Source organism: Oncorhynchus mykiss, chromosome 8, assembly GCF_057628025.1.
Source record: "Oncorhynchus mykiss isolate SJ-2025 chromosome 8, ASM5762802v1, whole genome shotgun sequence".
In the NCBI taxonomy this organism is placed as follows: Eukaryota; Metazoa; Chordata; class Actinopteri; order Salmoniformes; family Salmonidae; genus Oncorhynchus; species Oncorhynchus mykiss.
The window spans coordinates 69,525,472-69,549,488 of record NC_143029.1 but is presented as its reverse complement, the minus strand read 5'-3'; the positions used below and the strand labels follow the sequence as shown (position 1 = coordinate 69,549,488).

Sequence of the window (24,017 nt, the reverse complement as noted above, 5' to 3'; positions counted from 1 at the left end):
ATAAAATGTATTGCTGAATGGTAGACTGCGTCCAAGGGTTTTAAAACAGGTTGCCGCATTCATGTCAACAATATCACCAAAATCCAATACAGGGAGAAGCTTTGTTCAAACAATCTTTCTCCTATTTTTAATACTAAGGCATGATTTTATTTCGATATAAAAAATATCCTACAGTCTACACTTCCTATAAATCCACCAATTAAAAGGGTTGATTCCCACCGAATCCTGTGTTGTGTCCCAAATGGCAACACTTCCCTATGTAGTGCAATACTTTGACCTATGGGCCATGGATCTTAGCTTCTTAGTCAGATTTTTTTATATGCGTCACAAAGAATAACTTGTCATCAATCCAGACACCCAGGTACTTATACTGAGAAAGAAGCTCAATTTGGGCTCCATTTATAGCGCAGATATGCAGGTCCTCAGGGTCAACATTTTGTGACCTAGAGAACAGCATGAGCTTGGTTTTACTTGTATTTAACACTAATTCAAGATCTGTAAGTGATTTCTGAATTGAATCAAAGTCATGCTGAAGTTCACGAATGGCCTGCTGCACTGAGGTGGAACAGGAATACAGAACTGCATAGAGATGAATGTTACAAGTATTAACAGTGTTTCCTATGTCATTAACATGCGAAGTAAACAATAATGGACCCAAAATTGAACCCTGAAGAACTCCTTTTTGAATCCCAGCCAGAGCCCGGACATGAACCCGATCGAACATCTCTGGAGAGACCTGAAAATAGCTGTGCAGTGACGCTCCCTATCCATTCTGACAGAGCTTGAGAGGATCTGCAGAGAAGAATGGGGAAAAAATCCCTAAATACAGGTGTGCCAAGCTTGTGCGTCATACCCATGAAGACTCGAGGCTGTAAGCTCTGCAAAAGGTGCTTCAACAAAGTACTGAGTAAAGGGTCTGAATAATTATTTTAATGGGATATTTCATTATTTTTTTTATTTTTTTGCTCAGATCTTTTTTTTTAAATAACCGTTTTTTGCGTTATCATTATTGTGTATTTTGAGTAGATGAAGAAAAATGTTCTACCATACGTATGTTAAGGAGACCTAGTTTTTAATTCGATACCTCAATTTGTAATCACTTCTGTGATCTTCTGTGGCCCACAAGCGTACGATAAATCCTTGATTATGCGAAAAGGCATATTTAGGCTTGATTTGATTCGACAGGAAATGTAAAACATAGCTATGGGAAGTGAATGACGCTTTAGACTGAGTGTACGTAGTTACAGGAGGAGTCAGTTCATTCAGCCTAATATGTTATGCTGTGTTGTGTAGCCGACAGAAGTACTGCTCCGCCATGCTCCACTGGCCTTCTCATTCCGCTATTGATAAGAGAGAGGGTTAAGATTTATCCCTACGGCCCTCCTCTTTCCATCTCTCCTCAATCTCCCTCTCTCCTCCTCTCCCTCCTTCTCTCAATTGCCTGTTTAGTTGGAGCGTCAGTGTTCATTGTATGTAGCTGCTTCTCTGCTCCTCTCTGAGCAAACACACCGTCTGACTCATACATACACAGACACTAGTGATGCTCGGTTTGACTCATAACCCGCAGGTGGGTTTAGGTCATGAAATATAGTGTGGATGAAGGGCCGGTGTGTGGCGGTCGTGTTGAATAAAGAGAAAACAATACATAAAAAAATCCATAAATGCATCATTCTTGTGCATCTATAGGCAACATTGAGGTTTTTCTTTCATTATTTTGAGGCTATCTGGCATACTAATAGCCTAAACACCAAACGCTTTTGGGAACGGGCAGTGAAAGTTAACATTGATCGACTGAGGCAAAAAGGACAATGTTGGAATTTAATTCAATAAAATAAAAAGCTGTGAAATGGAGAGTTGAAAATAAAGAAAAAGGAGGGCCAGAACTCATGTTTGGGAAAGATTTGTTGAAGTGGTAAAAGAGGATGATAGCAGTGCCGGCTATGTTGTGTGTGATGATTATGAGGTGCTATAACAATTTGACAGCCACACGATGTGGTCTTCAAATAGGCCTATGGCACGTCAAGGAAACTGTAGCATACAGTCCAGATGGGTTAAATGGAAACTGAAATCTGGACACTCGCTGTAGGTCTATAACCTCTCACATAGTCTTAATATTATTTCTGCAGAATTAAGCATTTCTTGCAGTAAAAGTATACATCAAATATACATTTTGATTTGGAAAAATGGGATTTCTTTCAGCATCTTGAGAGAATGCGAATGCACAGTTAGGGACTGTCTGTAGAGGTGCTATTTTTTATTTTTTTGCATCATAAAAGCAGATAGTATTTCAGCCTCCTAAAATATGCATCCAAGTTTAACTGAAATCTTATCAGAAAAATGTTGGCTTGTTTTCACAGCGTTCTATTTTGCACAGAAAATATACATTTTTGGGGGGAGAGTAATTGCATCTTCTCCCCTGTCCCTAAATGTATTTGCTCTGCGAAAGAAGTGGACATGACAGAAATCTTTACTGATGTCAACTAGATTTAAGCATTCATTCTATAATTTATGACATTATTCTCATAAGCAAGGGTTTATTTAGTCTTCTATGGCAACATATAATGACATAAGAGAAGCTGCATGTATCTAATTATAGACAAGTTGACTAACAAATAGACTACCAATATGTCGGAAATGATAAGCAGAAACATATCTAAATGAGGCAAAAAAATAAATCCTGCACCCCAAGGCAAAAAATAGTTAGGCCGTCTCTGTAGTCTACATCACATTTTCTATATTTGCGGGTTAGGGTCGGGTGTGGGCTTCAGATTTTCACTTTATCACATCTAGTCGGGCCATTGCAGATGGGTTATTAGCAATTGCGTGCGGGTGAACAAACAGCTGACCCGTGCACCACTAATTCATACATACACACACACACACACACACACAGGAACACACGCACACTCTCCCATTTAATCATGGTTATTGCACGAGGCTTGACCGCAGCAGCTACAGTTAGCTCGTTAGCTGTCGGGTGTCAGGTAACTCTGTTTCCTAATGGCAAGGCAAGACGAGGCAACTCAGTTTCCAAATAGTACGTCAAGCCCTCGCTGATATTCCAGATAAGGTTAATGTAATACAGCTGTTTGCATAACTAAATGGTGACCAATTTTATTTTTGAAACATGCCAAAATGTTAAAAGTCCTGAAGACACAACGTTAAAGACCGTAGTTGTATATACTAAACTTGGTTCTCCATGAACAAAGTCGAGAACATCACATAAAACCAGGGACACAAGCTTAAATGCAAATGCACATACTTAAAAAGTGGAGTCACACCTCAACAACAACAACAAGATACTGTACCATTATCTGATAAATGTGATAGCCTGGAGTGTTGCTAAAATGTAGGAGGAAGAGCCTGTGACTTATCTATACAGTAGCTACATCTAGGCCTCGTGGAAGTATGCCACTGTAAGAGACTCTGGCTTTAACCCCTCATCAATTACTCTGTCACCATCGTCCTTGTTTGTATTCTCCTGACACTGTCTCCTAGCCTGGTCCCAAATCTGTTTGTGCTGTTTGGCGTGACAATGACCATAGGAGTTAACTATAGTAGTTGGTAAGACAGCACAAACAGATCTGGGACCAGGCTAAGAGACAGGGTCAGGAGAATACTAACAAGGACTGTGTCTGAGCCAGTGAGAGTGCAACATTTAGATTTGACCTTGTTGTATGACCGTTTCTGTTCTATCCCACAGAACGTCTTTACCAGCGCCCATGTTCTCCAGGAATGATGTCAGCATCTGGAGCATCCTGAAGAAATGCATTGGCATGGTGAGAATTCACACTCATTATTTATTTAAAGAAAAGTACAGTACGGTGTTGGCACATCCCAAAAAGGACCAGAGCTGGATACAAATGTATCAGGCTGGGCAAAGAAATAAAGGGATGTTTGTTCACTGTTTCCTGTTCCCCCCAGAAAAGTTTAAATCAAACAGTGAGCGAACATGCCTTTCTCTCTGCCAAGAATTCAAACACAAACAAACAGGATTTCCAGGACTGAGTTTGAGAAACCCTGCTGTAAAATACTCTGGCCGTCAGTAGTGGTCTGTAGGGATCCTAATACCCTCTCTCCACTTCCTGGATGAAATTTGATTAGATCTACAGTCTACACTTCCTATAAATCCACAAATTAAAAGGGTTGATTCCCACCGAATCCTGTGTTGTGTCCCAAATGGCAACACTTCCCTATGTAGTGCAATACTTTGACCTATGGGACCTGGTAAATAGTTATGCACTTCATAGGAAATAGGGTGCCATTTGGGACACAACTCCCAAATGTAGAGGAAGATGCCACCATTGGCAATGGAGAAACTACCTTGACTGTGTTTGTCCTATATATGGGGCTTAATGAGTTAGATCCATGGCACTCTATTATTTTAGCCCAGGGTTCCTGCTGAAATGTGTGCCTTTAATGACACTCCAGAGACCAGTCAGTGCTGGTCTCAAACAGTGTTCCAGGCTGGGGTCTAGACTATAGCTTTTTGCTGATGTTATTTCACACCTCTCATCGAAACACCATTATGTGTGCTTTACAGGGAATTTCATTCTATTACCAGTGTAGCTTAGCAGTTAGAGCGTTGGGCCAGTAACTGAAGTTTGAATCCCTGAGCCAACTAGGTAAAATGTATCAATCAGCAAGGCACTTAACCCTAATTGCTCCAGAGTCGCCATCAATAATGGCACTTTCCGAGGGTGTCGCCCTTTTGCCTTTAGAATAGCCTCAATTTGTTGGGACATGAACTCTACTGTACAAGGTAGGGGTCAAAAGCATTCCACTGGGATGCTGGGCCATGTTGACTCCAAGGGATCATGGCTTTCACCTGGATTTACCTGGTCAGTCTATGTCATGGAAAGAGCAGGTGTTCCTAAAGTTTTGTACATTCAGTGTATATTTGTCTGTGTGGGCTGTGAATGAACTTCATTGCTTGTGTGTTTCCTTACCCCTGTCTTTGACTCTTCGGCTCCTCTCTTCTGTCCCCAACCAGGAGCTGTCTAAGATAGCAATGCCAGTGATCTTAAACGAGCCCCTTAGTTTCCTGCAGCGGCTCACAGAGTACATGGAGCACACGTACCTCATCCACCAAGCGAACACCACCACAGATTCCATGGAGAGGATGAAGGTAGCGAGCACCCATTATCATCCTCTTAGATAGACACACGAGTCTTCACTCATAATTACAGCCATAGTACCTACTCTTTTTGCTGTGCTCCTCTATAGCCACTAACATTACACATTTCTGTTCATCTGTGATGGTTTCAGTGTGTTGCAGCGTTTGCTGTGTCTGCTGTTGCTTCACAGTGGGAGAGGACGGGAAAACCCTTCAACCCACTACTGGGAGAAACCTATGAGCTCATCAGGTTTGACCTTAGGTTGACTTTTCTGTATTTGTTGTGAGTTGGTCTGGTACCACTAGTCATACTAGTTTGTGACTCAAGACATCTTCAAAATACCTCTCATCAAAATACATCTTAACATGTCAGATGTCTGAAGACATTTGAAGACAGAAGGTGATGACTAAGTATGTACCATTAACCTCCTCCCTCCTGTCCCTTCAGAGAGGACCTAGGGTTCAGGTGGATGTCGGAGCAGGTTAGCCACCACCCCCCCGTCAGCGCCTTCCATGCTGAGGGCCTGCAGGAGGACTTCCTGTTCCACGGCTCCATCTACCCCAAACTCAAGTTCTGGGGCAAGAGTGTGGAGGCGGAGCCTAAAGGCATCATCAGCCTGGAGCTACCCAAGTGAGTCTGGAGCTGATTCCCTCCACAGTGTACATGTAGCGTTCCCTCAATGAGGGTTTGTCTTGGAGTGTTCTCAAATTGGCTATTCTGGGAGTTTTTTCTGAAGGCTGGATGAAATTAATAAATTGAAGCTTAAAGGACATTTGTAATCTCCCTGGAGTAGTTTGGTATGAGTTGGCATCTCTAAGTGGACGTGGTTGGTGAGAGATTATCTGCTGCTATGACACGTTCTCCGTCTCTGCAGACACAACGAAGCGTACACCTGGACAAACCCCACCTGTTGTGTCCACAACATCATCGTGGGCCAGTTGTGGATCGAGCAGTACGGCAATGTGGAGGTGATCAACCACAAGTAAGGGAGACTACCTTGCCGTGTGTGTGCAGTAGTGTGGATCCACATTTGTTTCCAGTTGATTGAGCAGTGTAACAGAACTGGGGCAGATACTTGCCATTACAAAGGAGATAGACTGAGCAGCTACATGGTAGTTGTTTGAAAGCATTGTCTCACAGTGGGAAATAGTGAACGAGAATATGAAAACAAAGCCTTGTCTTTCTGTGACAGGACCGGAGAGAGATGCAGCCTGATATTCAAACCATGTGGCCTCTTTGGCAAAGAGCTGCACAAAGTGGAGGGCTACATTCTAGATAAAAGGTATTGTGGCTTTTCTTTTGTTACGAATTGAAGGTTTTTTGTATTGCATTGCTGGCCAGGTCTCCCTGGTAAAAAAGGTATCCTGACCTCAAATGGGACTCCCTGGATAGATAAAGGTTAAAGCTGCAATATGTAGCTTTTTGGGTGACCCAACCAAATACACATAGCACTGTCAGTTATAGATATGTCATTCTCATTGAAAGCAAATCTAAGAAGCACTATATCTCTTCTATGTGCTGTAGTTCTATACTTCCCATTCTTAAGGTTCATTTTTGCGTCTTTTACTTTCGGTTTTGTACACCAGCTTTAGCTGAATTTTAGCAACCAGGAAATGCGATTTCTGCATATTGCACCTATTTTAAAATAAATGTTACAACCTGATTCTTTCCGGATTGTGTTCCTCACTGATGGGACATCTAATTACCAAAGAAAAGGCTACAACACATTTTGAGGCCCCGTGTGACACTTGTGTGTGCAGCAAAAAGAAGCTCTGTGCCATCTACGGTAAATGGACCGAGTGCTTGTACACTGTGGACGCTGACACTTTTGATGCTCATAAGAAATCTGACAAGAAGAACTCAGAGGAGAAGAAAAGCAACATGCAGGTACAGTATGATGTGCACTAATCAGAAACGCACCATATCAAAAACAAGGAAGTGCCTCGAGCCCCATTGGGGTAACTATTATAATCTTTGAATTATTTTCCTTATCTGCTACGTGAAATAAGCTATATACTATACCTTATGTCAGTCCAGTGCTGTTCAGTACTATTCATAGATTCAGATGATAAATGGAAATAAATATTACTCAATAAGCCACTAAGGGTGACATTTTCGTGGTCTAAACACCATGGTAGCATTCCCCTGCTCAGACATTGCATGCATCAACCAATGGTTGCGTGTCACGTTATCGACTGTGCCATCGGGCACCAGATTGCAATAAAATGTGATTTAGCTGATACTTAAAACACCTTTCCATAAACCTCCTTGTAATCTGGCAGTGTGATTTCATTTCAAACTTTTATTGAACAATGTGTGTTATAGGCAGGTGAATATTTGATTAGAGTTTAGTAAACTGAGCAATACATAAATAGTAAATTCTTAATAGCGCACATTGTTGAAGAAACATTTCAAATTAAATCGTGCTACTAGATTACAATGAGGTTTATGGTAAATTTGGAACTTAACACATTGCTTTCACACCATGAAAATGTTGCCTGAAATGGATCCTTTTGCTCCATGCTCATGAATGAGTGGTATTTAAGCAACCTTTAAACTAGTTTTGGAGTTAAAACCCTTGATATGACCCAATAAGTAGCTATTGTAAGCCATACCTGTTTGAAGGTTGCGTGTGTCCCCCTGTCTATCCCTCCAGACCAGTGTAGACGAGGAGCCAGAGGAGATGCCCCTGCCTGACGGAGACACGGTCCAGGTCATCCCAGGAAGTGAGCTGATCTGGAGGATAGCCCCCCGACCAGACAACTCTGCAGAGGTGAGAGGGGAGGAACGGCAGGGGGTGAGAGACAATGGGACAAGAGCAGTTCTGGGGGATAGTCCCCCGGCCAGACAACTCTGCAGAGGTGAGAGGGGAGGAGCGGCAGGGGGTGAGAGTTAATGGGACAAGAGCAGTTCTGGGGGATAGCCCCCCGACCAGACAACTCTGCAGCGGTGAGAGGGGAGGAGCGGCAGGGGGTGAGAGATAATGGGAAAAGAGCAGTTCTGGGGGATAGCCCCCCAGCCAGACAACTCTGCAGAGATGAGAGGGGAGGAGCGGCAGGGGGTGAGAGATAATGGGACAAGAGCAGTTCTGGGGGATAGCCCCCCAGCCAGACAACTCTGCAGAGATGAGAGGGGAGGAGCGGCAGGGGGTGAGAGATAATGGGACAAGAGCAGTTCTGGGGGATAGCCCCCCGACCAGACAACTGAAGGGATCACAGGCATAATAGAGTACTGTATTAGGAGGATTACTAAGAAGCAGAAATCTGGGATGTACTGATGATATTTTACCCTTCTTGGCTGATTCAACTGGTTGTCAGTTTGACTCAGTTATTGATTTGTTGAATCCACTCTCTCTCTCTCTCGTAGTTCTATGCTTTCTCCACATTTGCCATGCAGCTGAATGAGCTGGAGGAAGACATGAAGGGTGTCCTACCCCCCACAGACTGTCGACTCAGGCCTGACATCAGACACATGGAAAAAGGAGACATAGGTATGGTGGTAAATGATCAAACCATTGTGTCCACATCTGGTGTTCAGTCATTTATATTTTGATATGTTCAAATATTTCTCAGACTCGGCAAGTGCAGAGAAGAAGAGGGTAGAGGAGAAACAAAGACTGTCCCGGAAAAATCGCTCCAAATCAACCGAGGAATGGAAAACAAGGTGAGTGATTGGGTCCTCTTCACCTCCTGGAACCTTTGCTTCTGCTGTGCAAAAGTCTCATTGGATGTATGTTAACACTATGCAAGGCCTGCTTTGCTAATTATCCCACACTTGTGTCATAATGTGCTGTGTGTTTTGCTCTCCCCCGTGTTGTCATTGTGAAGGAACCCAGCTCTTGGCCCCAGGTTTGGCTCTGCTTGTCTGCTGTGTCTTTTGGTTGTTGTTGTGGTTCACTGTTTGAATGCTGCACTACACTGCCTCCCTCAGGACAGCTTTAGAATGGCAGCAAATGCATTGATTGAAACACTGATCATGCATCTGCACAACCTGAATGTAGTTGACTCCTGAAAAGTACGGTGCCTTCAGAATGTATTCACACACCCCTTGACTTTTTCCACATTTTGTTGTTTAAAATGCATTCAATAAATATTTGGTGTCACTGGCCTACACACAATATCCCATAATGTCATTGGAATTACGTTTTTAGAATTTTTTACAAATTAATTAAAAATGAAAAGCTGAAATGTCTTCAGTCAAAAAATATTCAACCCCTTTGTTATTGCAAGCCTAAATAAGTTCAGGAGTAAAGAATTGCTTAACAAGTCACATAAGTTGCATGGACTCACTTTGTGTGCAATAATAGTGTTTAACATGATTTTTGAATGACTACTTCATCCCCACAATTATTTTTAAGGTCCCTCAGTTGAGCAGTGAATTTCAAACCCAGATTCAACCAGAAAGACCAGGGAGGTTTTCCAATGCCACTGGAAGATAAATTCACCTTTCAGCAGGACTATAACCTAAAAGACAAGGCCAAATATATACTGAGTATATCAAACATTAGGAAAACCTTCCTATTGAGTTGTATCTTTCACCTGGATTCACCTGGTCAGTCTATGTCATGGAAAGAGCAGGTGTTCTTAATGTTCTGTATACTCAGTGTACACTGGAGTCACTTACCAAGATAACATTGAATGTTCCTGAGTGGCCTAGTTACAATTTTGAATTAAGTTGGCTTAAATCTGTTGCAAGACTGAAAAATGCTTGTCTAGCAATGTTCAACAACCAACTTGACAGAACTTCAATTTCTTTTTAAAGAATAATGTGCGAATATTGTACAATCCAGGTGTGCAAAGCTCTTAGAGATTTACCCCGAAAGACTCACAGCAGGGATTCACCGGTATTGGATACATTTGTACTCGGTCTTGACTCGGTCTCGGACAGTGAGGACTCATAATTTCTTCCCGAGACCAGCGGAGTAAAAAACTCATAATTATATCAGCTTCCATTCATTCAGCCCATTAAACCGCTTCACCAGGCCAAATATATACACTCCGTTATTGAAACATTATCTTAACAGCCTTTATACTGTATCTATTACAGACATGTTTGCGCAGTGGCGAACCTATAGGGCTTCAGTGTGTGACAGGTTTGTAATTCTGAAAGGACAGTAACCGTAATACCAGCGCACTCCTGTAGGGAAGTGCACTTTTTGTAGAACACGAAGGGCCAGTGGTGTCGTGATGCCTTAGTATACATAATATCCAAACATTTTAATAATGTATGAAAACATGACCATATCTAAGTGGTCACTTGTCATAAAAAAGTGTAATTCGTCCTGGGGGTGTATGTGAACAGATTTGAATTAGATTTCATGTTGCTAAAATGCTGTCAATTCCACTTTAAATGCAACAACGTTTCACACACAACCTATTTTGGAAGAGATGGCTATAACAACAGCAAGTGTGCTGCTATAAAAAAATAAAAAAAATGTTCCACTCATCAGATGATGATAATTTGAAACTTAACTTCTTGTTGAAAGTTATTCTTGAAAAGGGAGAAGCTAACAAATTAGCAACATCCTATTTGATAACACCTGCTACAGCCGCTGCAAACTAGGCAACAACAATAACTAGCTACAGTAGCTAGACCGTAGAAAAACTACTGCGCGCTATTGCACAGTGACCTATTGGCCTTCAAGAAGACAGATGTTTCCATACATTTCTGTAAAAACAATCCCATCCATTAAGTCAAAATGTGATTCCACTATCACTCCAAAATGTTGCCCTTATACAATTGAATGGCAGATGCCTTTATCTAGCGTTTAGTGGCCTTGCCAATGGCTGATTTAGCTAGTGTCGGTTCACCTAGGGGTCATGAAAGGGGTTGTACCAAAATGTTTGATGTATTAGAAAAATTGACACCATCATGCCGGAAACTCTAGACCCACTCCAATTCGCATACTGCCCCAACAAATCCATAGATGACTCATAGATTACTTTCCAACCTGGACAAAACGATGTGAGACCTATGTGAGAATGCTGTTCATTGACTACAGCTCAGTGTTCAACACCATAATACCCACAAAGCTCATCACTAAGCTAAGGACCCTGGGACTAAACACCTGCCTCTGCAGCTGGATCCTGGAGTTCCTGACGGGCCGCCCCTAGGTGGTAAGGGTAGGCAACAACACATCTACCACACTGATCCTCAACACTAGGACCCCTCAGGTGTGCATGCCTAGTTCCCTGCTGTACTCCCTGTTCATCCACGACTGCGGGGCCAAGCACGACTCCAACACCATCATTAACAGTGGTAGGCCTGATCACAGACAATGATGAGACAGCCTATAGGGAAGAAGTCAGACACCTGGCAGTGTGGTGCCAGGACAACAACCTCTCATTCAATATTGAGGAAGACAACAGAGCTGATTGTGGACTATAGGAAAAGGAAAGCCGAAAAGGCCCCCATTAAAATCGAAGTGGCTGAAGTGGAGTGGGTTGAGAGTTTCAAGGCCCTTGGTGTCCATATCACCAACGAACTATCATGGTCCAAACACACCGAGACAGTTGTGAAAAGGGCATGATAACACCTTTTCCCCCTCAGGAGACTGAAAAAGATGAGGCAATGGTACCCAGATCCTCAAAAAGTTATACAGCTGCACCATCGAGAGCATCCTGACCGGTTGCATCACCACCTGGTATAACAACTGCTTGGCATCTTACCGTAAGGCGCAACAGAGGGAAGTGTGTACAGCCCAGTACATCATTGGGGCAAAGCTTCCTGACATCCAGGACCTATATACTAGGTGGTATGAGGAAGGCCCAAAACATTTTCAAAGACTACAGTCACCCCAGTCATAGACTGTTCTCTCTCTGCTACCGCACTGCAAGCGTTACCGGAGTGCCAAGTCTAGGAACAAAAGGCTCCTTCACAGCTTTTACCCCCAAGCCATAGGACGGCTGAACAATTAATCAAATGGCCACCCGGACAATTTACATTGACCCCCAACCCCCCTTGTTTTTACACTGCTGCTACTCGCTGTTTATTATCTATGCATAGTCACTTTACAAATTACCTCGGCTAACCTGTATCCCGGCACATTGACACGGTACCGGTACCCCCTGTACCTCATTATTGTTATGTCATTTTCTTGTTACAATTTTTTTAAACTTTAGTTTATTTAGGAAATATTTTCTTAACTCTATTTCTTGAACTGCATTGTTGGTTAAGGACTTGTAAGTAAGCGTTTCACAGTAAGGTCTATTGTATTCGGCGCATGTGACAAATACGATTTGATTTGGTTTAAATCCCACCATCAGGAGTTGACTACTGCGTATTACGAAGTTTGCTGGTGTGGGTTTGTATTTATCACAATCATCATGTAAAACACTCATGCATGTGCCTGGACACTCATGCCTGTGCCTGGACACTCATGCCTGTGCCTGGACACTCTGTTGTAGTTTGTCTGACTTGGTTCCTCTTGTTGCTCCCATATAGGTGGTTCCACCAGGGCACCAACCCCCACAACAAAGCTCAGGACTGGCTCTACTCCAACAGCTACTGGGACCGGAACTACTCCCTGCTGCCTGATATATACTGACCTACAGGACACACACCACACACACATCTCTATCTGTACACACCTCGTCTTAACTCTCTGCAATTTTTTATATTCTGACACTGGAGCTTTGGCATTTTTCTCAGAGGGTTCATTGAAGGGGGAGAAAGTTAATCCTAGTCAGGTCATGCGGTCAGGAAAAATGTGTTATGATATAGATGATGTCAACATAGGCAAGGTCAAGGGAGAGTTCTGGCTTTAATCATTTCAAAGCCTGCTCTGAACCTGCTATAGTCCTTTGCATGGGTAAGGATGATGCTGGGAATTGAATGACCGTAAAGGCAACAACCATTCAGTAGTCCCTAAACATATCTCCTATGTCTCACTCAAAGCACAATTGTGAAGCCCTCATGAGTCAATAAGCGATGGTCATTTACCAGTGTGTATAGAATTATTATAAAACTATAGGGTGTAACCTGCCAGTCATTTTAACAATGGGAGTGTTTTGAATGGAGTGGATTGAATGTGACACACCTCTTGATGTGTCTCTAACCAAAACACTTGTGAGAATTATGTCCATTTATTTTACTAGGCAAGTCAGTTAAGAACAAATTCTTATTTTCAATGACGGCCTAGGAACAGTGGGTTAACTGCCTGTTCAGGGGCAGAACGACAGATTTGTACCTTGTCAGCTCGGGGATTTGAACTTGCAACCTTTTGGTTACTAGTCCAACGCTCTAACCACTAGGCTACCCTGCCGCCCATTTGAATAGGTTGTGCTCAGTTCTGTTACTTACAAATGTATCAATTTAAGGAAAATAGAGCTTTCAAATAGTGTGTGAAATAAACTTGTTCCAAGTTCCTGCAGTCCTTGCTATATGCTAACAAACTAAACAGTCATTATAACACACTGTATCACAGCTGCTCGGACCTCAGCAACTATGGCTGAGGACATAAATGTCTGTACATATTATTTGATAGAGCTCTTCTATTCTTCTGAGCTGTAATACAATGTAGTACTTGAGGAATGTAGGATACTATGAATAGAGGGGAATAGCTGTACTGTACTTAGAATTATGGCTTGCTTCCATAACACTTGAGAACTTAGTTTGACCACTTGGCTCTACATGAATATATTTTTATGTGTGCAAACGTTTCCTCTAAAGTAAAAATGTGAATCTGAGAGGTACATGTAACTGTTTTAACTACCCCTAACACACTGAATGCAAATACAGTACAAGCACAATGTTGACTATGCAAGCATTAGCTGCACTACACCCACAGACACACAGTAAGCCTATGTCCCAAATGGCAAACTATTTCCTACATAGCGCACTACTTTTGACCTGAGCCCTATTGGGGAAAAGGGCGCAATTTGGGATACACACAGCCACTGTTCAACTCACTCATCCACTGCATAACATTCCTCTCCTTGGTTGTGAATAGCTGCTGTTGTAACCTCGGTAAAGCGGTAGTTTAGGTTTGATTATCAGTACAGTAGACTGGACCTAGCACACCCTGTGAATGCAGTTTTAGCTAGAGGCTACTCTCACTTTGTGTTTAGCACATTACAGAATCAAGGTTGTTTCTATTGTTGCTAAATAAAAGCTTCATGTTACCTTAGTTTGTGTCCTGTTTCTCTTATTTCCACCACCCTATCTGTATTTCCCTGAAACATTACGTAAATTGTGGATTGAATTCCCCGCATAATACTAACATTCCTCCGGGCACACACTGGTTGAATCAACGTTGTTTCCACGTCAGTTCATTGACCAACATGGAATAGATGTTGAATTGATATCTGTGCCCAGGGGGATGGTTGAAGTTAGGCCTTGTTGAGCTTGTGAATTTCCTTACTTTTTCAAGCATTGCAACTAGCATAAAGTCTCACTTAAAACATGTGTTTATTTAATGAAGAGGGAGAACGTTTTAAATGATATGCAAACATGTTCATTGATACTAGACAACAGTCTCCTACCAATTAAATGGGGCACTAGTTGGCCACCTCACGGATTCTTCCTGGTCCTCTTTCTCTGTGGGTTCAGAGGTGACAATGTGTATGAGAGCAGGGGAGTAAACAGTGTTTCCTTCATCACTGATGACCTGCAGGAACTGGGCCTGACCGTCCCGACCGGAACCTCCGCTCACCATCTCCATTGGAACGGAGAAGGACAGGTACCCCGGGGGGTCGTCCGACCTGACCACAGCAGATCTCGACCTGGAAAACATTGAGGCCGGAACACCACGAGCGCTCTGGCTCAGGGACACCTGGTTGCCATCGAGGAACAGGAAGTAGTTGGGGATGCTGATCTCCAGGTTGAGGATAGTCGGATGCTGGGGTGGAGGACGGCGGGTTGAGCTCTGTGACCTGGGTCTGAAGGCCCTTCTTGGGTACATTGGGAAAGGTGGTGGCTGGGGCTGTTGTCTGGGTCGGTCACACCAGGACTGGGGGTCAGACTGCTGAGGGGAAGGGGACCTCTCTGCCAGTAACACATGTCCAGACCCAAAGTTGCGAATTAAAGCACTTCCATTGAACGGAGGCTGGGAGATAGTGTTAGTGGACAGTGTGCCCTCCTCCGTCTCATTGTCCAAGTGGTATAGTGTCCAGACCTGATTGGTAAAATCCTCGAAGGCAGGCTGAGCATCAGGAGTGACACGTCCTGCTCCAATAGGAACGCTATGTGAGGGCGGGTCATGATAATCTAAAATGACAATAGAATGTAACAAAGTTCAAAATGTCAAAATCCACACATACAAAGAATTCAGAAAGTATTAATACCCCTTGATTTATTCTATTTTTTTTGTGTTACAGCCTGAATTCAAAATGGATTAAATATGATTTTTTTTCTCACCCATCTACACACAATACCACATAATGACAAAGTGAAAACATGTTTTCAGACATTTTTGCAAAGGTATTGAAAATCAAATACAGAAATATATGTTACAATCACTTTTGGCAGCAATTACATTTGTGATTTCTGGGTATGTCTCTAAGAGCTTTGCACACCTGGATTGTACAATATTTGCACATTTAAAAAACATATTTTTCAAGCTCTGTGTCAAGTTGGTTGTTGATCATTGCTAGACAGGCATTTTCAAGTCTTGCCATAGATTTTCAAGACTGTCAAAACTGTAACTAGGACACTCAGGAACATTCAATGTCATATTAGTAAGTAACTCCAGTGTATAGTTGGCCTTGTCTTTAAGGTTACTGTCCTGCTGAAAAATGGAATTGTCTCCCAGTGTCTGTTGGAAAGAAGAATCAGGTTTTCCTCTAGGTTAGCTCTATTCCATTTCTTTTTATCCTAAAGAAAAGTCCCTAGGCCTTGCCGATGACAAGCATACCCATAACATGATGCAGCCACCATGCTTGAAAATATGAAGAGTGACACTCAGTGATGTGTTGATTTGCCCCAAACATAATGCTTTGTATTGAGAACATAAAGTTAATTTCTTAGCCAATTTTTTGCAGTTTTACTTTAGTGTGTTATTGCAAACAGGATGCATGTTTTGAAATATTTGTATTCTGGACAAGTTTCCTTCTTTTCACTGTCATTTGGGTTAGTACTGTGGAGTAACTACAATGTTGTTGATTAATCCTCAGTTTTCTCCCATCACAACCATTAAACTCAGTAACTGTTTCCTTCCTCTCCGGCAATGGAGTAGGAAGAACGCCTATATGTGTCGATACACCATCCAAAGTGTAATTAATAACCTCACCATGCTCAAAGTGATATTCAATGTCTGCTTTTTTTTTCACCCCTCTACCAATAGGTTCCCTTCTTTGCAAGGCGTTGGAAAGCCTCCTTGGTCTTTGTGCTTGAATCTGTTTGAAATTCACTGCTCGACTGAGGGTCTTACAGATGTGCGGGGTACAGAGATGAGGTAGTCATTCAAAAATCATGTTAAACACTATTATTGCACACACAGTCCATGCAACTTATTATATGACTTGTTAAGCACGTTTTTACTCCTGAACTTATTTAGGCTTGACATAACAAAGGGGATGAATACTTATTGACTTAAGACATTTTAGCTTTTCATTATTAATTAATTTGTGAAAATGTGTAAAACCATAATTCAACTTTGACATTATGGGGTATTGTGTGTAGGCCAGTGACAAACAAAGCTGTAACACAACAAAATGTGGAAAATGTTGAGGGGTGTGAATACCTTGGCATTGGAGGGGAAATCCCTAAATGTCTTCAAAACAATTATTAAAGTTGAATTCTGAGGGAAAACGTACCTGGTCCAGTCTGTACACTCTGTGACTGTGTGTTTTGAGGCCCAACCATATTGGCTAGAGAAACTCCTAGAGAAACTCCAAGTTGCAGGGTCCCCTGCTGCACTTCGGTAGGGTGGGCAGTCACCTCTTCATGAAGGCGGACTGAAGTTCCTGAAACTTGTGTACTGTTGTCCAATAATCCTATGAGATTGGGAAGAGAAATCTTCAGAAAATATTTTTGTTTTCGTTGCTAATATTTCAGTAATGTATTAATCTTGATACTTGCCTGATGCAAAATATGTTTGTGTTTCTGCTGCTCTCATTGCACTCTCCTTTCTACTGGGTATCCTGACTGTATCCTGAGCTGTTTCCATTGCTGCAGTGTGAGAGGGAGCTATGGCACTCATTGGTGTTTTCACCTGGTCAGACTCCATGTCCAAGACCTCAAGACAAAGGCCTTCAGCAATGGATGGTCTGTACAAAACTGCCACATCAGAAAGGACTCTTGTCTTAGATGTTGCCAAAGGAGCTCTGAAAGACACTTGTTGAGTTGTGTGACTCTCTGTTGTTTCTGCTGTTCTCTCCACACTCTCTTCTCTGTATACTGCTTTAATTGTTGCCTTTTCAGAGGAAGCACTTTCTAACAAACTACTTCTTGAAGATCTTGAAACTGCAGGTGAAATTCTTTCAACAGAAGCAGTTAGACACATCAGTAGCTCCTCTATTGATGCTGCAGATGGAATCCCGGGCAGACTGGGTTGTGGTGCAATGTCTGTACCAGACAGAGATTCACCAACTTGAGCTGTGGATGAAGATACACATAATAAAATGTAATTTAGCAGACGCTTTTATCCAAAAAGACTTAAAGTCATGCGTGCATACATTTGTCACATACTGTAAACATTTCAGCCAAACAATTTGTAGACAATTCTACAAATTGTACCTGATAGAAGAAATGTTTGTGGAGAAAATCTTGGAGAAACTCTTGCAGAAGTTATAGGAGAAACTCTGGGAGATGTGTGTCTCTCTGGTTTCTCTGGTGTTCTCCCCACACTCTCCTCTCTACTGGGTATCCTGACTGAGGACACTCTCTGTGCAGCATCGACTAGTTCTGTTTCAGAGAAAGCTCTTCCTGATAAATCACTTTCAAAATATCGTATGACTGTTTCAGAAGGAGCTGTTTCTGAAGATGTTCTTGAAACTGCTGGTGAAATTATACCAACAGAAGCAGATGGAGACAACAGTAGCTCCTCCATTGACGGTGCAGAGGGATGCCTGGCAGGACTGGATTGTGGAGAAATGTCTGTACCAGACAGAGATTCACCAACGTGAGCTGTGGATGCAGATACAAAAGTAGGCACATACTGTAAAAATGTTGCCTTACAATGCCTTACAATTCCTCAAAATGTCTTATTAGTAGCTTATTAGTAGAGCATTCCTCAGAAATATGGATGACAATTGTACCCGATGTATGAGAGGTTTGTGGAAAAACTATTGGAGAAGCTCTTGGTGATACTCTGGGAGATGTGTGTCTCTCTGGTGTCTCTGCTGTTCTCCCCACACTCTCCTCTCTACTGGGTATCCTGACGGAGGAGGCCGAACCCTGATTCTCTAAAATGACAATATAATGCAACATCAAAGTTGAAACTTGTAATTTTCAAACATATTTTGAAAAAAATGAATATATAGAAATGGATTTAACACAATAAAGCAAGACATTGGCACAATGTAACATGTATTCAATTATTAAAGCTGAATTCCTGTAATCTAATGGAATATTTACCAGGTGTTTTAGTCGGCATAATCTGTGACACATCTTTGAAACACACTGGCCCAACCACATTAGCTGCAGAAATTCCTAGAGGCATTACTAGAGAAACTCCACTCCTGGCTGGAGATACTCTGCCAACAGCAGCAGATTGAGACACCAGTGGCACCTCCATTGATGGTGCAGATTGAATCCTGGCCAGACTGGATTGTGGAGAATCTCTGGGAGAAATTCTAGGAGAAACTCTGGGAGATGTGCATGTCTCTGGTGTTCTCCCCACACTCTCCTCTCTACTGGGTATCCTGACTGGGGACACTCTCTGTGCTGCATTGACTAGTTCTGTTTTAGAGAGAGCTCTTCCTGATAAAATGCTTTCAGAATACCTTATGACTGTTTCAGAAGGAGCTCTTTCTGACAAACTACTTCTTAAAGATCGTCTTGAAACTGCTGTAGAAACTCTACCAACAGAAGCAGAGGGAGACAACAGTAGCTCCTCCATTGATGGTGCAGAGGGAATCCTGGCCAGACTGGATTGTGGAGAAACTCTTTGAGAAACTCTGGGAGATGTGTATCTGTCTATTGATGGTGCAGAGGGAATCCTAGGCAGACTGGATTGTTGAGAAATGTCTGTACCAGACAGAGATTTAACAACATGAGCTGTGGATGCAGATACAAAATCAGGCATGTAGTGTATACATTATATCTTATTATTATATCTTATTATTTGAGCATTCTTTAGTGTATGGATGACAATTGTACCTGATACAAGAGAGGTTTGTCGAGAAACTCTTGGAGAATCTAGAGGAGATGTGTGTCTCTCTGGTGTCTCTGCTGTTCTCCCCACACTCTCCTCTCTACTGGGTATCCTGACTGAGGACACTCTTTCAGAACTGGCTGGTGACATTGCCCACTGAGAGTACAATGGAGACGCCAGTAGCTCCTCCATTGACAGTGTTTTGTCTATCTGAGCTGGTACTTTTGCACCATCACTGAGAGACACAGAGGGAACCCTGGCCAAACTGGACTTAGATGCCAAGCCTGTAGCTGTTGGAGTAACATCAACATGGATTTTGAAAAGACAGACCAGATTACATTATATGAGTATGCTGTGGTATTTTAAAATTAATTTCACCCAGACTACTAACATGACAACCAACCTTATATTTCATTCAAGATATTTGAAAAGTGTACCTGAGCTCCAGGATGTTTGTGGAGGAACTTTAGGAGGTACTCTGGAAGATGTGTGACTGCCTACTGCTGTTTCTGAGGGAGCTTTTTCTGCCATGTCACTTTGTGAACATCTATCAGACACTGCTGGTGAAATGCCTCCAACAGCAGCTGGAGACCCTGGTAGGTCTGCCATTGATGGTGGTTTATATGTCTCATCCATATACAACAGTTCTCTAGAAGCTGATTCTGCTGCTCTTTCACCAGTAGAGGCAGAAATGCCATCCCCAGCAGGAGTTGGTGGAACAATCTCCCCCATAGATGGTGTTGTATAAGTCTCCTCCATATTAAAGATGACTTCCAAAGATCCTGACTCTGTTAGAGAATCACTCAGAGGGGGCTCTGGCTTAGATGACAAGCCTGTAGCTGTTGGAGCAACGTCAGCATGAGTTGAGGAAATACTGTTTTTTTTTGTATGTTGTGATGCTATCCTGACATTTTCTTAAAACATTTTACCCAAATTAGTGACATGGACCTTATTAGTAGTATATCGCAGAGTTGGATGAATACTGTACCTGAAAATGTCTGTGGAGAAACTCTGGGAGATGTGTGTCTCTCTGGTGTCTCTGCTGTTCTCCCCACACTCTCCTCTCTACTGGGTATCCTGACGGAGGACACGCTTTGTGCTGCATCAACTAGTTCTGTTTCAGAGAAAGCGCTCCCTGATAAACCACTTTCAGAATATCTTACCCCCTCCACTGCTGTTTCTGAGGGAGCCCTTTTTGACAAAGTACCTCTTGAAGATCTTGCAGACACTGCTGGTGAAAACCCATCAACAGAAGTTGGTAAAACCAGTAGCTCATCCATTGATGGTGTAGAGTGGATCACTCTGGGCGCTGAGTCCATTACTGTTGTTTCAGAGGAAGCTCTTTCTGGCAAGTCACTAGCAGGACATATTGCAGACACTGCTGGTGACACACCTTCACTGATATATCCAGAGAGAATCCTGGCCAGGCTGGATTGAGGTGACAAGTTTGTAGCATTCATCAATCCATCAGAATAAGCTGTGGAGAGAGACGCAAAAAAACAAACCTAAATAAAGTAGGGTACTGTTCCTTTTACATCAATATCATCAAGTCGCATGTGCTTGTACTGTACACAATAAGTAAACCTTTAGATAGGAAGTGACTCATACCTGACACAAATGATGTTTGTGGAGGTACTTTTGGAGTTGTGTGTCTCTCTAGTAGCTCTGCTCCCACTACTGCAGTTTCAGAGGGAGCTCTTTCTAATACATCATTGGCAGACACTGCTGGTGAAGCCTCACCCACAAAGGCAAGTGCAGTTGGTGACTCTGATAGCTCCTCCAATGATGGTACTGCTGCTCCCAAAACTACTTTTTCAAAGGGAACTCTTTCTGATACATTACTGGTAGAACACCTTGCAGACACTGCTGGTGTAATCTCCCTAACAGAGATTGCTTCTCCCTCTACTGCTGTTTCAGAGGAAGCTATTTCAGAGATGTCACCTTCTGAGTGTCTTGCTGAGGCAGTAGAGAATTCCTCCACAGCTGAAAGCGAGTGAGAGAGATCCTTATAAGAGAGAGTGTTAAGAGACTGCGACACAACCACAGGGTTGGATGAGGCCAATTCAGATATTTCTATCCCTAAGCATTGTAATTTTTGGTTCACAATCTCGAAAGCCTTGAGGGCTACTTTATCCACGTCGGATGCTGATGTCTGCAGAAGCTCCTCCCAGGCCAGGTCTATGCTGGGTGAAGTAGTAGGAGAGATATTTTCTGAGTGGGCCAATTTGACTGCTTTCTTCACTGAAGCAGAGTGAGTGGTGATTACACAACAGTCCTCTTCTTCAAACATCACTGGAGAGTCTATAAAACACAGACATTACTTTTCAAATCAACAGAGAATACAGAACATCTATAACGCATTTTGTTTTTTTCCTTTTTCAGAACTGTGATATAGACATGTTCGTTACCTGACACAAAATATGCTTGTGGAGATACACCAGAGAGATGCACATCTCCCAGAATATCTGGTGTTCTCCCCACATCCTCCTGTCTACTGGTTATCCTGACTAAGGACCCTCTGTGTGCTGCACCAACTATTTCTGGTTCAGAGAAAGCTCTTCCTGATAAAACACTTTTGGAAAATATTGCAGACACCTCTGGTGAAATTCTACCAACTGAAGCAGTTGAAGACACCAGTAGGTCCTCTGTTGATGGTAATGTGTAAGTCTCTTCCACATTAGAGAAGACTTCTTTGCAGGCTGGTTCTGCTGCTCTCTCACCAGTAGAGACAGAGGAAACCCTGGCCAGACTGGATTTAGGTGAAATAGTTGCTGTTGCCTCTCTCTCACCACAAGGTGCAGAGGAAACCCTGGCAAGGCTGGGGGTGGATGGCTTGTATGTAGCCTTCAGATATTCAGCAGAATGAGCTGTGAGGATAGAGAGAATGCAATTGCAAAGGATTTAAACTTTACTATACATCTTGTAATACATTGTCCCTAAACAGGTCGTACCAAACTGTCAAATCATTTTTGAGTATAGATTAATATTATACCTGACAGAAGAGATATTTGTGGAGATGTGTATCTCTTTATTGTCTCTGTTGTTCTCCCCACACTCTCCTCTCTACTGGGTATCCTGACTGAGGACACTCTCCGTGCTGCGCCGACTCCCACTATCTCTGAGGAGGATACTTTCTCCGTGTTTGCCTGCTGCAAAGCTGCAGCTGAAGCCACCATCTTAATGGACGGCGAGCCAGACACCACATTCTCCAGTAAGAATTCTCTGCTTCTCATCAACTGATCCACTGTTTCCTCAGCAGCTAAAGAGGTATTACTCAAGGCAGACAGCGTGCAGGGCAGGTTCTCCACTGAGGACACTTGGTGGAACACCACCACATCAGACATCACTTCGGTTGTGTCATTCACCCCGATCTTAACAACCTCACCAACCGAAGGAATCCTAGTCAAACTACCTCGGGGAGATACACCTGAATATGGACGACTGTTGCTTCGGAAGACAATGGTCTCCTGAAGGTTCGCAGAGTGGGAGATGATGACGTCATCGGTTGGAGCGCTGATCAAGACTTGAGAATGGTTGGCCTCGAGTAGACTGTCCAATGATGGAGCTCTCTGGAACACAACTGACTTCACAGCAGAGCCTGGCCGGGCCTGGGCCTCCTCTTCCAAAGCTGGGCTGGGTTGACCTCCAAGGTCGGTTGGGCTGGACTGAGGTCCATCTCCAGGGTGGGTTCTATGGTGGGTTTCTCCAGGGAGACTGCTCAGAGTCTGAACCTGCTTATCTGGCTCACCCATGGGCTTGCTGGAGGGGACCTTGAATGACCTTGGATTGGTCCTCTGGCTGACTGACAGGGTCTCCTCAGTCAGGCAGCAGTCTATGGCAGCTTGTGGCACTGGGCATACTATCCAGTCTTTGACGTAATTTGCCTCTATTGAAAGAATAATAATTCTGTAAATTGTGAGCAATGTCTGTGAAACATTCAACTGTATTTATTTGAAAGCATTTTATATGCAGGTTGATTTTAAATATGGGGTTTTAATGAAATTGTTAAATGCAATGAATGTGCAATGATAATGCAAAGGTAACATTGCGCACTACGACTGGCTGAATATTCCTTACCCCGTATCTCCTGGTACAGATGTGTAACATCCTTGGTATCCATCAAAGGATTGCCTGAAGCAAAAGAAAATAGAGTTAATTGCCTGTTCCACTTTAAAGAGATAGCCTTTAACATGTTAGAATGAGCTTGGAGACTATAGGCCTAGCCTACATGAATTCAAAATGTAGCTAGAATACGCAGTTGAAACAATAACAAAGTGGTTGCCCCGCCTCTGTTTTGCTAAAAGGCTGAAGGATGGACCTGGAAAAAATATAACCACTCTCAAAAATTCATAGACAGGGCTATGGATGCAAGGTCTGACCATCCATGATATTACAATGATAGTTTTAAGCATGTTTTGAGGCTATCCAGTGTTTGTTCACATTTACACTGTGTACAAACATTGGAGCAAAACACGCTTATATTTGGGGTTCTGGCAGTTTAACTAAGCTCATGAGGCATTTATGGTCTTTAAAAATCAATGGGTAGACCTATATATCATTAATTTATAAATCCAAAAATGATGGTGCAACTAAGGATTCTAGCTTTAAATGTTATTTGGGTCTACTAAAAAAATGGCTCGGCTACA

The 24,017-nt window shown here is 42.7% G+C and overlaps 2 protein-coding genes across 3 annotated transcripts in view; one reads left to right on the top strand and one right to left on the bottom strand.

Annotated features, from left to right (window-relative positions):
• LOC110530412 (oxysterol-binding protein-related protein 1-like) overlaps positions 1-14,244 on the top strand; it is a 42,011-nt gene extending 27,767 nt beyond the window's left edge. For both annotated transcript variants that reach the window (XM_090182416.1, XM_090182415.1), the window contains 11 exons: positions 3,704-3,779; positions 4,994-5,128; positions 5,269-5,366; positions 5,565-5,747; positions 5,992-6,099; positions 6,310-6,399; positions 6,878-7,004; positions 7,774-7,890; positions 8,484-8,607; positions 8,690-8,780; positions 12,561-14,244. In XM_090182416.1, the coding sequence (XP_090038542.1) occupies positions 3,704-3,779; positions 4,994-5,128; positions 5,269-5,366; positions 5,565-5,747; positions 5,992-6,099; positions 6,310-6,399; positions 6,878-7,004; positions 7,774-7,890; positions 8,484-8,607; positions 8,690-8,780; positions 12,561-12,663 (1,252 nt within the window). In that variant the 3' untranslated portion in view covers positions 12,664-14,244. The remainder of the gene's footprint in view (positions 1-3,703; positions 3,780-4,993; positions 5,129-5,268; positions 5,367-5,564; positions 5,748-5,991; positions 6,100-6,309; positions 6,400-6,877; positions 7,005-7,773; positions 7,891-8,483; positions 8,608-8,689; positions 8,781-12,560) is intronic.
• A 260-nt stretch (positions 14,245-14,504) lies between these two features.
• LOC110530969 (uncharacterized) lies at positions 14,505-23,172 on the bottom strand. The gene is made up of 9 exons (XM_090182417.1): positions 20,980-23,172; positions 20,360-20,848; positions 19,809-20,210; positions 19,377-19,661; positions 18,633-19,274; positions 18,314-18,460; positions 17,793-18,182; positions 16,871-17,651; positions 14,505-15,323 (listed from the first exon to the last, which is right to left on the bottom strand). The coding sequence occupies exons 8-9, from the start codon at positions 16,917-16,919 to the stop codon at positions 14,596-14,598; spliced, it is 777 nt and encodes a 258-aa protein (XP_090038543.1). The 5' UTR covers positions 16,920-17,651; positions 17,793-18,182; positions 18,314-18,460; positions 18,633-19,274; positions 19,377-19,661; positions 19,809-20,210; positions 20,360-20,848; positions 20,980-23,172; the 3' UTR covers positions 14,505-14,595.
• Positions 23,173-24,017: the final 845 nt, after the last annotated feature.